A 13,538-nucleotide genomic window follows, 5' to 3' on the forward strand; every position below is an offset into this window, starting at 1 on the left:
AACCAGCGGCCTATCTGAAACTGGAGTGGCAGACCAGTTCTGGAGCACCACAAAAGCACCATCCTTGGAGAATTTTCACTATTTTACCTGGATGGAACTATTTGACCTGCCTGGCACTTCAATGAAAAGCCACATTCTGAGATGTAATTGGTATGACAATTACAGTAGAAAGTATGGGAGGTAGAGAACAGCTAAACAAAGTTTTTTAATATAATTGAAATTAAGTTGGTTTTAATACAAATTAATTTATTTAAGCCAAGAGGTTAATTGTAATCCCCAGAGCAACCACTAACACACACACACATACACACACTAATAGTAAAAGAGGCAAGAAGTTAATTAAAATGGCACATTGGAAAAATCTATTTAACATGAAAGAAGGAATAAATGGAGGAACACAGGAACAAAAAAGATACAAGAGAAACAAAACAAAAAGTAAAACAGCGGATGTAAATCCTTATTAACAGACTAATTAAATACATTAAAATAAATGAACTAAACTCTCCACTCAAAAGGCAGAGATTGAAATAATTGATTAAAAGGAGAAAATATAATCCAAACTATTTGCTGTCATGAGACATACTTTAGATTCAAAAACACAAATAGATTGAAAGCAAAAAGATGGAAAAAGATGTTCCATACAAATAAGAACCAAAATAGAGCTGAGTTTTAGAAATTTGAGTCTTCTTTCTGTTTAACTTCATCAGTCTAGCTAAGGGATTATAAATTAGTTGATCTTTTCAAGAACTAACTTTTGGTTTTGTTGATGTCCTCTATTTTTTCCTCTATTTCATTTATTTTTGCTCCATTTTTTATTATTTCTTTTCATCAGCTTGATTTGGATTTAGTTTGCTCTTCTTTTTGTAAGTTCTTCAGGTGGAGATTTCAGTTATTAATTTGAAATCTTTCTTCTTTATTAATATAGGCACATATAGCTATGGGCATTACAGCTAAATACCCCCTAAACACTGATTTTATTGTACTCCATAAGTCTTGGCATGTTGTGTTCTAATTTATCTCAAAATACATTCTAATGTTCCTTTTGATTTCCTTTTAATTCATTGATTGTTTGGTAGAATGTTAATTTCCACATATTTGTAATTTTCCTAAATGTGCTTCTGTTATTTATTTTGAATTTCATTCCACTGTGAACAGAAGTGGAAAGAGTGGACATCCTCGTGTTATTTTTGATCTTTGGGGAAGAATTTCAACTTTTCACCATTAATTATGAGGTTAAGTATTAACACACAAATGCGGCCAATTGATTTCTGACAAAAATGCAAAGGCAAGTAAATGGAGAAAGGATACTCTTTTAACAGTTGGTTCTAAAACAACAGGACATTTGAAGCCAAAAAAAAAAAATTAGTGAACTTTAAACTAAACTTCATACTTTAGATAATTATCAAGTCAAAATGGATCATAGATCTAAATGTAAAAAGTACAACTATATAACTATCAGAAGAAAACACAGGAAAATATCTTTTTCATGAACAGGTAGAGTTCTTAGATACATATAAATGCACATACATAAAAAGCAACCCATGAAAGGATCAACTGATGAACAAGATTTTAGAAGACTTGAAAACATTTTCTCTGAGGTAAAAGACTTATACACTGAAAACTACAAAATGTTGCTGAAAGAAATTAAAGAAGACACAAATAGACATCCCATGTTCATGAATTAGAAGACAATATTGTTAAGACGTCAATACTAACCAAAGTGATGTACAGATTCAATGTAAGTCCTACCAAAATGTCAATAACATTTTTTACAGGAATAGAAAAATCCATTCTAAAATTCATATGGAATCACAACCGATCCCTAAATATCCAAAACAATTTTGAAAAAGAACAAAGTTGGAGTTCTCATACTTCCTGATTTCAAAACTTACTACAAGGTTACAGTAATTAAAACAGTGTGGTACTGGCATAAAGACAGCTATATATAGTCAAATGATTTTTGAATAGGGTGCCAGGATCATTCAGTGTGGAAAGAACAGTCTTTTTTCAACAAGTGGCACTGGGAAAACTGAATATCAACATGAAAAAAATGAAGTTGAATTCTTACCTTAATACCATACACGAAAATTAAATCAAAATGGTTCAAAGACCTAAATATAACAGCTAAAGCTATAACACTCTCAGAAGATAACATAAGGAAAAGCCTTCATTTCATAACAATGGATTTGGCAATGATTTCTTGGTATGACACCAAAAGCATAGACAAAAGAAAAAAATCGACAAATTGGACTTCATTGAAATTAAAAACTTTGTGCATCAAAGGACAGAGTGAAAAGGCAACTCTCAGAATAGGAGAAAATATTTGCAAATCAGGTATCTTATAATTATCAGTGTATATATTGATATACTGAATATATATAGAACTTCCACAACTCAACAACAAACAAGTAACTTATTTTAAAAATGGACAAGATATTTGAACAGATACATCTCCAAAGAAGATATACAAATGGCCAAAAAGCATACGAAAAGATGCTCAACATCACTAATCATGAGGGAAATTGAAACTGAAATCAAAACCACAATAAGATACCATTTCACACCCACTAAGACGGCTATTATTTTTTAAGAAAAGAAAATAATAAGTGTTGTCAAAGGTATGGAGAAACTGGAAGTCTTATCTTGTGCATTGCTGGTGGGAATGTAAAATGGTACAGTCTCTATGGAAAATGATATGGCAGTTTCTCAAAAAATTACATGTAGAATTACCATGTGATCCAGCAATTCCACTTCTGAGTATATACCCACAATAATTGAAAGCAGGTATTCAAACAGATATTTGTACACCCATGTTCATAGCAGCATTATTCACAAAAGCTAAAACATGGAAACAACTTAAGCATCCATCAACAGATAAACAAAATGTGCTATATACATACAATGGGATATTATTCCACCTTAAAAAGAAAATTCTGACACATGCTACAACTTAGATGAATCTTGAAGATATTATGCTAACTAAAGCCAGTCACAAAAGGACAAATATTGTATGATTCCACTTATATGAAGTACCTAGAGTAGTCAAATTCATAGAGACAGAAAGTAGGATGGTGGTTGCCAGAGGGTGGTGGGTTGGAGAAAATGGGGAGTTAGTATCTAGTAAGTACAGAGTTTCAGTTTGGGAAGATGAAAAATTTCTGGAGATGGATGGTTGTGATAGTTGCAGAACAATGTGAAAGTACTTAATGCCATAGAACTACACACTTAAAAATGGTTTAAATGGTAAATTTTATGATATGGATATTTTACCACAATAAAAAAATTTGCTCTGCAAAAGACACTGTTAAGAGAATGAAAAGACAAGCTACAGACTGGGAGAAAATGTGTGAAAATCACATATCCAACAGAAGATTGTGTTTAGAATATACAAAGAACTCTCAAAAGTCATCAGGAAGAAAATAAACAACCCAATTATAAAACAGCAAAAGATTTGAACAGACACTTTAGCAAACAGGATATCAGGATGGCAAATAAGCACATGAAAGATGTTCAACACCATTAGCCATTAAAGAAATGCAAATTAAAACTACAATGAGGTACCACTTCACAGCTATTGGAATAACCAAAATAAATACTGACAATACCAAGTGCTGACAAAGATGTAGAGCAACCAGAACTCTCATACATTGCTGGTGAAAATGCAAAATGGTACAGCCAGTCTGGAAAATGGTTTGGCAGTTTCATATAAAGTTAAATGTACACTTACCATATGACCCAGTAATCCCACTTCTAGATATTTACCTTAGAGAAATAAAAACTTATGTTCACAAAAAAACCTGTACAAGAACGTTCATATCAATATTATGCATAGCCATCATAACCTGGAAACAACCCAAATGCACTTCAATGGGTGAATGGATAAACAAACTTTGGAATGTCCATATGATGAAACGCTACTCAGCAAAATGAATGAACTATTGATACACGCAACAACTCAAATGAGTCTCAAAGGCATTATGCTGAGTGAAAGAAGCCAATCTCACAAGGTTACATGTTGTATGATTCTATTTACATGACATTTTCTAAAAGATAAAACTACAGTGATGGAAAACCATCAGTAATTGTCAGGAATTATGGTGGGTTGAGAATGACTATAAAGGGACAGCATGAGGGAGTTTTTTAAGGTGATGAAGCTGTTCTCTTTCTTGATTGTGGTGGTGGTTACATGAATCTACATGATTTACAATTCACAGAATTGTACACCAAAAAAGAAGAAGCCCCATGCAATTTTATTGGAAGTTCATTTCAAAAGTAAGAAAATATTAGCTATCATATCATCATCAATCATTATACTTTACTGATTAATAAAAATATTCAGAATTATTTGTGAAATGGGATCTAAAAATCATTAAGGTCAATTTATGTCTGGTACAACAACTTAAATGTACAGAGAAAAAACAACAGCACTAAATGTAAAAGCTTTAAAACTTCTACTAACTCCTCTCTTTAATATTCTGTATCAGGATAATATGCTCCTTCTGGATCATTGCCTATAAACATTGTCATATACTGAATATGGAATTAAATAAGTGCTCAACTGGGACCCTAGGTTACATTCCTAAATCTAACACTATAAGAAAACTCTCGACTTGCCTTTTGTGCCTAATTTTATCTTCCTCTTCATTGAGGTCATGTACTTGTCTGCACTTGTCTTTTTGTGGTATGCTGTGAAGGTTTAAAGCAAGGAGTTTCAAAGATAGGAAACAGAACAGATTCATACACCACCCGCCCTCCACCCCAAATACCAGGTACTGCTCTAAGTGATTTACATGTATTATCTCACTTAATCCTCTTAATAACCCTATAACATAGCTACTATTAATATTCTCATTTTACAGATGAAGATACTGAAGCATAGAGAGGTAACTTGCCTAGCATCTCATAGCTAGTAAGTGGGGGAGCCAGGATTTTCCCAGGCAGTCTGCCTCCAGAGTCCATGTTCTTAATCTTTATGCTAAATGTCTCTCCACAAAAGGCTATTCATTTGTTCATTCATTCCTTCCTTCACCACTGCTCTGCCATGTCTATAGTCTTTCTATTTCTAACAAATCATTCATCTATTCTCACAGCCTTAACATGTCATCTAAGGAGAGTTGATTCCCAGTTCTATATATCTAGTTCTGACCTCTCTCCTGAGCTTCACTGCTGCATTTCCAGCTGTCTCCTCAACATCTGCATTTGATGATCCTGCTATTCTCACAAAGTCAACATGTTTAAAATCTAACTCATCATCCTTCCTCAAAATTTCCCCAAAGGTTTTCTTAAATTTGCCAATTGGTAAGTCACACAGCCTTGAAACCTCTGGATTATCTTTGACACATACCTCTCCATTGACCTCCCTCCTTCATTTTCAGTCAACAAGTTTTATTAGTCCTTCCCTTATAAACCTACCTCTCTCCAATTTCACTGCTATCACTCTAGACCAAGTCTTCATGCCTAAATGACTATAATATCTCCTATCCATTCTCCCTGCTTCCAGTTCTTCCTCTCTCTAATCCTATGTATTGACCACCAGATTAATAATTTTCAAATATGGCTTTTATCATGTTACTTCTGGTTCAAAAACCTTCAATCATATTGAAACTAACTGATAACTAACTCTGTATAGGTCTATACTAGTCACCAAATACAGTTCAAAATTTTTAGCTACCTTTCTAACCTTGTCTCACATCTCCTCCATAGTAAGCACACTACGCAGTGCTCACACCATCTGTTGCAATTGAAATGTCAGTACCTCTCTTTTCTAAAGAATAGGTAGTACTAAAAGAACATTTAAATCTTACCTCCTCTGAGAGGCCTTCTTCAATCACACCAATACACAGTGGCCTTTGCCTCCTCTGAACTCCAACAACACTTAGCAAATGTATCTAGTATTGTCACTAAATGTTACATGTTTCTCTCTCCAACCAGACTATACTTGGCACAAGGTGAGGAACCATTTCTTAAACTTCGATGCACCTTCCACAGCGTCTAGCAAAACTTATCTGTCAAACTAAATCCTTCTTGTTAAGACACATACTATTTATCTATATATTTTGTGCTAATTTGTAGTTCAGCCTAAAGACCCTTCACAATCTAGCTTCGCCTCCTCTTCCTTCCAGTGTCAACTCCTGTCATTCCCTGCCACTCCTTCTACTCCTGCCACATTAAACTTCTCATTATTCCTTAGACACACCAGGTTCTTTCATAATCCTGTTGCTATTTACTATCTTTTATGTCCATTCCCCTTTATTTACCTGACAAATGCCCATTGATCCATCAGGAGTTAGTATAAATGTCAACTTCTGACTCCCCCAACTAGACTTAGATGCTCTGTATTCTGCGCTACCTCAGCATTTTATTCAAATCTCTGTAATAGTTTCCATGTTGTCATGCAACTAACTGTGCACATATTTGTCTCTCTTATGGTATTATACATTCCTCAAAAGTAGTGACAGTTTGTCTTTCCCCTATTCCCTTCACTAACTCTTCATATTTAATGCCCTGCTGTTTAATCTTTCTCTCAGTGAAAGAATATATCAAAGTCAGTGGGGATCACATACCTTGGTAATAAAGAGCCTTAAGGAAGGAGTGACGATCAGCTCCCTGAAATAAAGACTTTTCTATTTCCATTTCTCGCCGGGTCAGCTGTTTGCTCTTTGCAAATCTCTGTGGCAGGCAAAGAATGCGCTGACGCTCTGAGATCCTTTCTTCAATATCTTGAAGACGGTTCTGTATTGCTTCAGGAGTTGCCCTCAGTCTTGTCTTCTGAAACCAGAGGAATGAGACGGCATACATCATAGAGGACACAACCTGAACCTGACGATCTGGTGTCTCAAGTAAAAAGATGACCTGGGCCCAGAAATGAGTGTTTACAGAAAGTGTTAGCTAAGAAGTCAAGGAACAGCTTCTCTTTTACCAATGTCTGCATTCTAAAAATCAAAGAAGATTCAGACACCAAGCTCAGTTTTGTGAGAACTGAAAATGAAAAGGCTCTCAATGCTAAAATGAAGAGATTTTGCTGTTTCCTCGAGGAGAAAAACAAACAAACAAACAAACAAAAACAACAAAATTACCCCACTCACCTTTTCACCTGAAACATGGCTCTTCCAGATCAAGATTTCTGTTTCATTAAGCCCTAATTCCCTGAGAGAGGCAGTTTCCTGGTCCTTCTCATGCAGTGTCTGGAATTGGGACAAAGTCATAGTCCCAGCTGCTTCCTTCCCAAAGGGCTTGTACATAGTACCAGGAGCAAAGCTCTCTTTCTTAGACATACATCTGCAAAACATGCAGGAGGAGAGTAAGAACATCTTGAGGTTACTACCATTCACAAAAATGGAGGTTCTATACTGTAAGAGGTACAATGAAACTCACTAGCAAATTTTCTTTTACATCTTATTTCTAAGCGACTGCAACAAAATGTAACTCCATCAGTAGTCCCCTCATCCAGGAATAATAAACTAAATAAAAAAATATTTATTGAGTACTTACTATGCATCAGACACTCTGCTAGATACTAAGGATTTAATAGCTTTAAAAAAAGATAAAAATGGCTCCTGCTTTTGTGGAAAAACAGTGGAACAGAGGCAAGTAAACAAGCAATGATAATATTGGGTTACAAGTGCTATGTTAAGGGAAATATGGGATGCTGTAGGAGGACATAAAATAGGTACTTGGCCCAGACTTAGTGAGATATGGGAGGCTTCCCAGAGGAAAAGACACAGAATCAAAACTCTGCCTAATACATTGAAGTCTGACAAAGAAAGGGAGGTGGGAGAGGAACATTCCATCTAGGCTTTAAGAGAGATCTGTCACCTGGAGGTGAGACTCTATGATACTCTCCGTTTGCAAAATCAATACCTACTCCTCAATGGAGACAGAAGTATCAAGTTGATGCTGAAGGAGGCTTTTCAGCTGCCTCTCCCCTTCTGTTTCCAGCTCCTCCAGGACATGCTCATCACTCTTCACACAGCTGTTTACCCTGGAGTAGATATAAGAATATATACAGAAAACAGTAGAGACTGTGAGTCTCAAAATATATTCCTTATCTATATTATCTACCATTAGAGACCCCATTTATTCAAAGACACTTCTCCAACAATTCACTGCCCTTTACCATTTAGTCCATGAACACTTACTAAATACCTGTCTACACAGAATGCGCTATGCTAGGTACTGAGGGAAGTCGAAGGTGTTTAAGACATAGTCTCTATCCTTAAGAAGGTCACAATCTATTTAGGGAGAAAAAACATGTATGTACGTGTTGTGTCGGCGGTGGGAGGAGAGAATAATAACACATAGAAGCATAGGCCAAATTAGTAGAAATTCACAGAAGAGAAAATTGGTAGAAAAAGGTGGTAAAGGAAGACTTCAGAAAGGTACTCTTACGCTGACATTGAAAAGTGTGTGATGAAGAAAAGGAAAACAGGAAAAGAGAGTACAAAGGGACAGTAATACATACTGAAGGATAATGAGAAGTAGTAATTTATCAAGCAGTTAAGTGACACAGTGCAAGTGATAGTTTAGACAGATGAATGTGGTTATAATATGCCATAGAGATTCAAAGGGAAGAAACAAGAACTAGTTATGAAACTAGTGAAGTATACAGTGATGAAGGTCTAGACTGAAATGGTAATAGTGAAAATGGAAAGAAAGGGTTAGATGAGAGGGGACTTTTGGAAGCAGAGGCAAGGAAGTCAAAGATAATCCCAAAATTTCAGTCTGTGTAACTGAGAGAACAATGGTACCAATGAAGGAAAGCCAAAGCTCTAGATGGAATAAATGATTTGGGAAAGGGAAAGTCAGTATTGTTTTAGTCATGTTGAGTCTAGTACCTTTTACAATAGAAACGCCAGCATGAAGTATCAGGAGTACTTCAAATACATGATTCTGAAGGGACAGCATGAGTGACTGGCTAAAGGGAAAATGAGAGATGAGAGTCCGAGGCTGAATGTATAAATCTTGAGTCATCTGTGATAACAAGATCTGGAGCTCTGAGGAGGAGATCTCCAAGGAGAGAATACAGAAAGAAATATGAAGATGGTCATAACATTTTTATAGCCTGGGCACCACTGTGTAGAAATCTAGGCCATGGCTAGCATGATCTACTAACTAAGTAATTAAAAACTCTTATTAGAGTGTAAAGAAATAACAGGGCCATTTAAGCATGAAACAACAGATTATTTTTAAAAAATACAAAAAATGAATTAACTCCAGGAAAAAAACCAAATATCAAATACTTTCCTTATAAAATAGCTCTTTCCTAGTGAGGTTATGATAAAGTCTAGAAAAACTAACACCCATAATTAAAAACAATATTCCCAGGCTCTAGAAAGACTTGGCCCTATTTTGGAAAATTCTAAATTATCTTTAGGCCCAAGGTGTTAAAAAATTCATTTTAAGTATCTCAATTTTTTATTACTTAGAATCCCAAAACTTCTTACTAAGTTTAAAGTTTCTAGACATCAACACACATGAATCTCAAAAAGAAATGTTGAGTAAAAAAATAAAGCAAGTCACGGAAAAATTAATATATGTGTCCATTTGTATAAAGTTGAAAAATAGATAAAACTAGGAACATTTTGTTTAGGGATAAATTCATATGTACTAGAAACTATTTGCTTTTTTAAAAGCAAGGGAATCAGTAACGCAAAATTCCGGATAGTGGTCACCTCAGAGGGGAACGAAGGGAGGGAAAAGACACAGTAGACTTCTAAGGGACTGGCAATGTCCTATTTCTGAAGCTTGCAGTGGATGCGAACCTTTATTATTCTTTAAGCTGTATATATACATTATACATTATTTTGCATGGATGAGATACTGTAAAAAAAAAAAAAAAAACGTTAAAGGTTAGTTTCAGGCAGGGAAAGTCAAAAACGGTTTTTTAAAAGATGCAAGGAACTGACAGTGCAGGAAAACGTATCAGTAAGAATTTTAAACGCACTGCACTATTCCAGAGTGATGATTCTACTTGCAGCGTGAATCTAAAAATTAATTTAAGCCTGTCAATAGTTGGGAGGCTCGGGCCGTTTAGGCTCAAGCGGCCATTTACCTCAGGACCAGTAAGGGGAACTGAGCCCAGCAATGCCTTCCACCTCCCCTCCCCCCATCCCAAAAATCCAACCGCTTTGGTGCTCTCCTTCTACATTTAGAAACAAAGTACCACTCCTTTACTTTAAGATTGGAAAGCGCTATATGGTTTCGGGGCCCGAGCAAGTAGTCTCCAACACACAGACGTTGCAAATAAATACGCTGGCCCCGAGCCTTTCTCAGGTGGAGGTGGCGGTAGGGGAGGACGAGGAGGGGTTGGCCCGAGGTACCTTCATCTCCGGCGCCGGGAATTGGTCAGCCTCAAACCCTTTTGCCTAGCTGGGTCCGTGTGAAACGACGAGGCCGCAGCACCTGGCCAGCTCCCGGGGCCCATGCCGGAAGGGCATACCCACAGCAGCCGGGCCCGGTGGCAGCCCTTCCTGACCTTCGCTCTGCAGGCCTGTTCAGCCCGTCTCCCCTCCTCCCGTCTCCTTTGTCGTCTTCCCGCTCCCACGAAATCGCATCCCGAGAACGTGCAATACCCAAACCAGAAAGCAATTGAAGCCATTTTCAAAAGAAAAAGTAGAAGAGAGCTCCCCTTGCCGCCTGCTCTTCAGACAAGTCCTTACCTCTTCATGTTTCCACAGGCCCCTACCTCCAACTTGCGTAAATAGGCCGCGGACCTCAAGTCCCAGAACTCCGCGCGGCGGACTCTAAGGGGATTGTGATGGAGCATGGGGCTCTGGGAATTGTAGTAGCACAGAGCTATGGCGACAGAAAGAGAAAGTAGGTCTCGAGTGACAGGTATGCTGAACATTGTCCAAATATTGATTTTGAATTGCTCATCTAGGTTCAAAAGAAGACCCAAAATATCCAGCTCAAAAAACCGAGTCACCTTTGACTTTTTGATTCTCTCATTCATTACCACTAATTCCTGGCTCTTCTGTAATTTCCTTTGAACTTCTTATCAACACTGCTTTTCTTTCAAGGATTTATCCAGCCTACCTACCGTTTCCAGTAGAGCCTCTGCTTCATCCTTCATGATGTAGCCAGAGTCATCAGACACGAGTCTGACTATATCACCTGTATTAATGGTTCTCCTCTATCTGTAACAGAGACTTGAGAGTTTTGTACACTTAGAATCAGAAGTCTGTGTGTATTCAGGTTCACAAATGTTTTACTGATAATTATGGTGAATCAAGAAAGAGGTATAGTATAGTGGTTAAAAGCATGGGCTCTTAGTTCCGAGAAATGGAAATGCAAATGTCTTTAAGTGTATGAAAAGATGTCCAATCTCACAAATTTTAAAGTGCACTGACTACCAGTACTCCTTAAAAATAGCAAGGTCATCAAAAACATGAGAATCTGTCACAGACAAAAGGAACCAAAGGAGTCATGATGACTAAAGTAATGTAGTATCTTGAATGGGATCCTGGAACAGAAAAAAAGACATGAGGTAAAAACTAAGGAAATGTGAATGAACTATGCTCTTTAGTTAATAACAAGGTTCGTTAGCTGTGACAAATGTACCAGAGTTATGCAAGGGAAACTGAGTTGCAGGTATGTGGAACTTTGTACTATGCAACCTTTCTGTAACTAAAACTGTTCTAAAACTTAAAGTTTGTTTTTAAAAGTACACTGAAGTACCATTTTTCACCTAACAGACTGGGAAAGATCCAAAAGTTTGATAACACACTTGTTTTATTGAGATTGTGGGGAAACAGGCGCTCTCAATACACTAGTGGTAGGAATATAAATTGGTACAACATCTATTGGGGGCAAATGAGGATACTACTAAAATCATAAATGTACATTCCCTTTAAAGCAGCAATTCAGTTATGAATAGAGTCCTCAATACTATATATCCTCTAACCTACTATCATTCCTTGCAACATTGTTTATAAAAACAGAAATGAAAATATCCAAGAACAAACTATGAAAATATATCATTCAGTGAAAAACTATGCAGCAGTTATAAAGATGACAAAGTTCTCTACGAACTGCTACTGAACAATCTCCAAAATATAGTTAGTGCAATAGCAAGATGCAGAACCATGTGTATACTATGCTTCTATTTGCATAAAAAGGGGAGCTCTAGTCACTTAAAAACTTACATATATGTGTTTTCTTGTATATGCACAAGATATCTTTGGGAGAACTTACAGACAAATGATGAGTGAATGCCTCCAGGTAGGGGAACTGGATGGCTGAGGGACAAGGGCAGAAATAATTCTTCATTGTATATTTTTGTGCCCTTTGAATTTTGAACCCATGACTACATTACCTAGTCAATACCTTTTTAATTAAAGAGAAACCCTCTTACATCTCAAGGAGCCAAAGAAAAAAAGATTGTAGATAATGGTGGGGGGCGGGGCATACTACTTGGATTTGAATCTCACTTCTCAGTTGACAGTATAGCACAATAGGGTTTTAGAGGCAATCTGGACTTGAAATTTTACTCTGGTAAGTTACTAGACTGTGGGTTTCAGTAAGTTCCTTTAACTGGTCTAGGCCAGTTTTCTCATCTGTAAAATGGGGATACCTCCTAAGAATAGGGTGACTGTCAAGCACATACAAAGGTATGGCTTTAAAGTTATTCCATGATTGAGTGGTAATCTATGAGTAAACAGTCAAATGTTAATCAGTAGATTTAGACTTATTCAAACTGCTTTGTATTGCCATGCTCAAGTTAGAGCAAAGGACCAAAAAGCAGCTACTGAAAAACATTGTAGAATTTCCTGTCCTGAGAACTTCTATCAGATTGAAAATGTCATGGTGAGCTACCTAAGACCTATCATATGCAAATAACTGTGCTCTTGAAGCATAAAGGTGAATGACTGCAGGCATAACATGTACCACTTTGTAGCTTTGGCACAGAACATGAACTGAATATAAGTATAAACAAAATGGGGGTCACATCATCGCCTGCACCAGGTAAATCCTATACGGTGGTAGAGCTGAATTTTGTGGCTCAACCAATCTGTCTAAATTGACACATTGACAAGGAATTGACAAGGAAATGGAAAAATACACCAAGGTTGCTAGTGTGCTTATCCTCTGGGACGGTGGCAAAGGGTGGAACAAATATTACACCAACCATCACACCAAACTTGTGTACAACTTCTAATAAACATATAGCCTATTGATATTGAAATGATACACACTACATTGCAAATCCACTAGGTGGGATGAGTGGAAAATGAATAGCTAAGATACATATTCACATAGCTGTGGAATTGCAACTGGAAAGCAAGGTCATAAGAAGTACTCTACATACCTGTGTATAACTGTAACCAGTGCAAGTGATAGGTACAAAAAGATATTCAGAAAATTATACTAAAAAGAAAACCAGGCCATTTCTAATTCTGCCAAACGTGTTAACTGTGTAATAATAGCTATTCTGTTTCCCCCAACATCCTTCTCCCCAGCTTAGAAGGACATCAGACAGTGTATACAAAGCCTTGGAGATCTCTAGATGTTATACATGGGCACAGAGATCTTACCTAATT

General features: G+C 36.8%; 1 protein-coding gene across 20 annotated transcripts in view; it reads right to left on the reverse strand.

The window, feature by feature from the left end:
- The window catches only part of RBM41 (RNA binding motif protein 41), a 60,244-nt gene extending 49,524 nt beyond the window's left edge, over positions 1 to 10,720 (reverse strand). For 5 of the 20 annotated variants that reach the window (XM_028841742.2, XM_077987662.1, XM_015127927.3 and 2 more), the window contains exons 1-5: positions 10,659 to 10,720; positions 7,865 to 7,981; positions 7,086 to 7,278; positions 6,564 to 6,768; positions 4,615 to 4,686 (exon numbers count right to left, since the gene is read on the reverse strand). In XM_028841742.2, coding sequence (XP_028697575.2) covers positions 4,615 to 4,686; positions 6,564 to 6,768; positions 7,086 to 7,278; positions 7,865 to 7,981; positions 10,659 to 10,666 — 595 coding nt within the window. In that variant the 5' untranslated portion in view covers positions 10,667 to 10,720. 20 annotated transcript variants of the gene reach the window in all.
- Positions 10,721 to 13,538: the final 2,818 nt, after the last annotated feature.

This window comes from Macaca mulatta, chromosome X, assembly GCF_049350105.2.
Source record: "Macaca mulatta isolate MMU2019108-1 chromosome X, T2T-MMU8v2.0, whole genome shotgun sequence".
In the NCBI taxonomy this organism is placed as follows: domain Eukaryota; kingdom Metazoa; phylum Chordata; class Mammalia; order Primates; family Cercopithecidae; genus Macaca; species Macaca mulatta.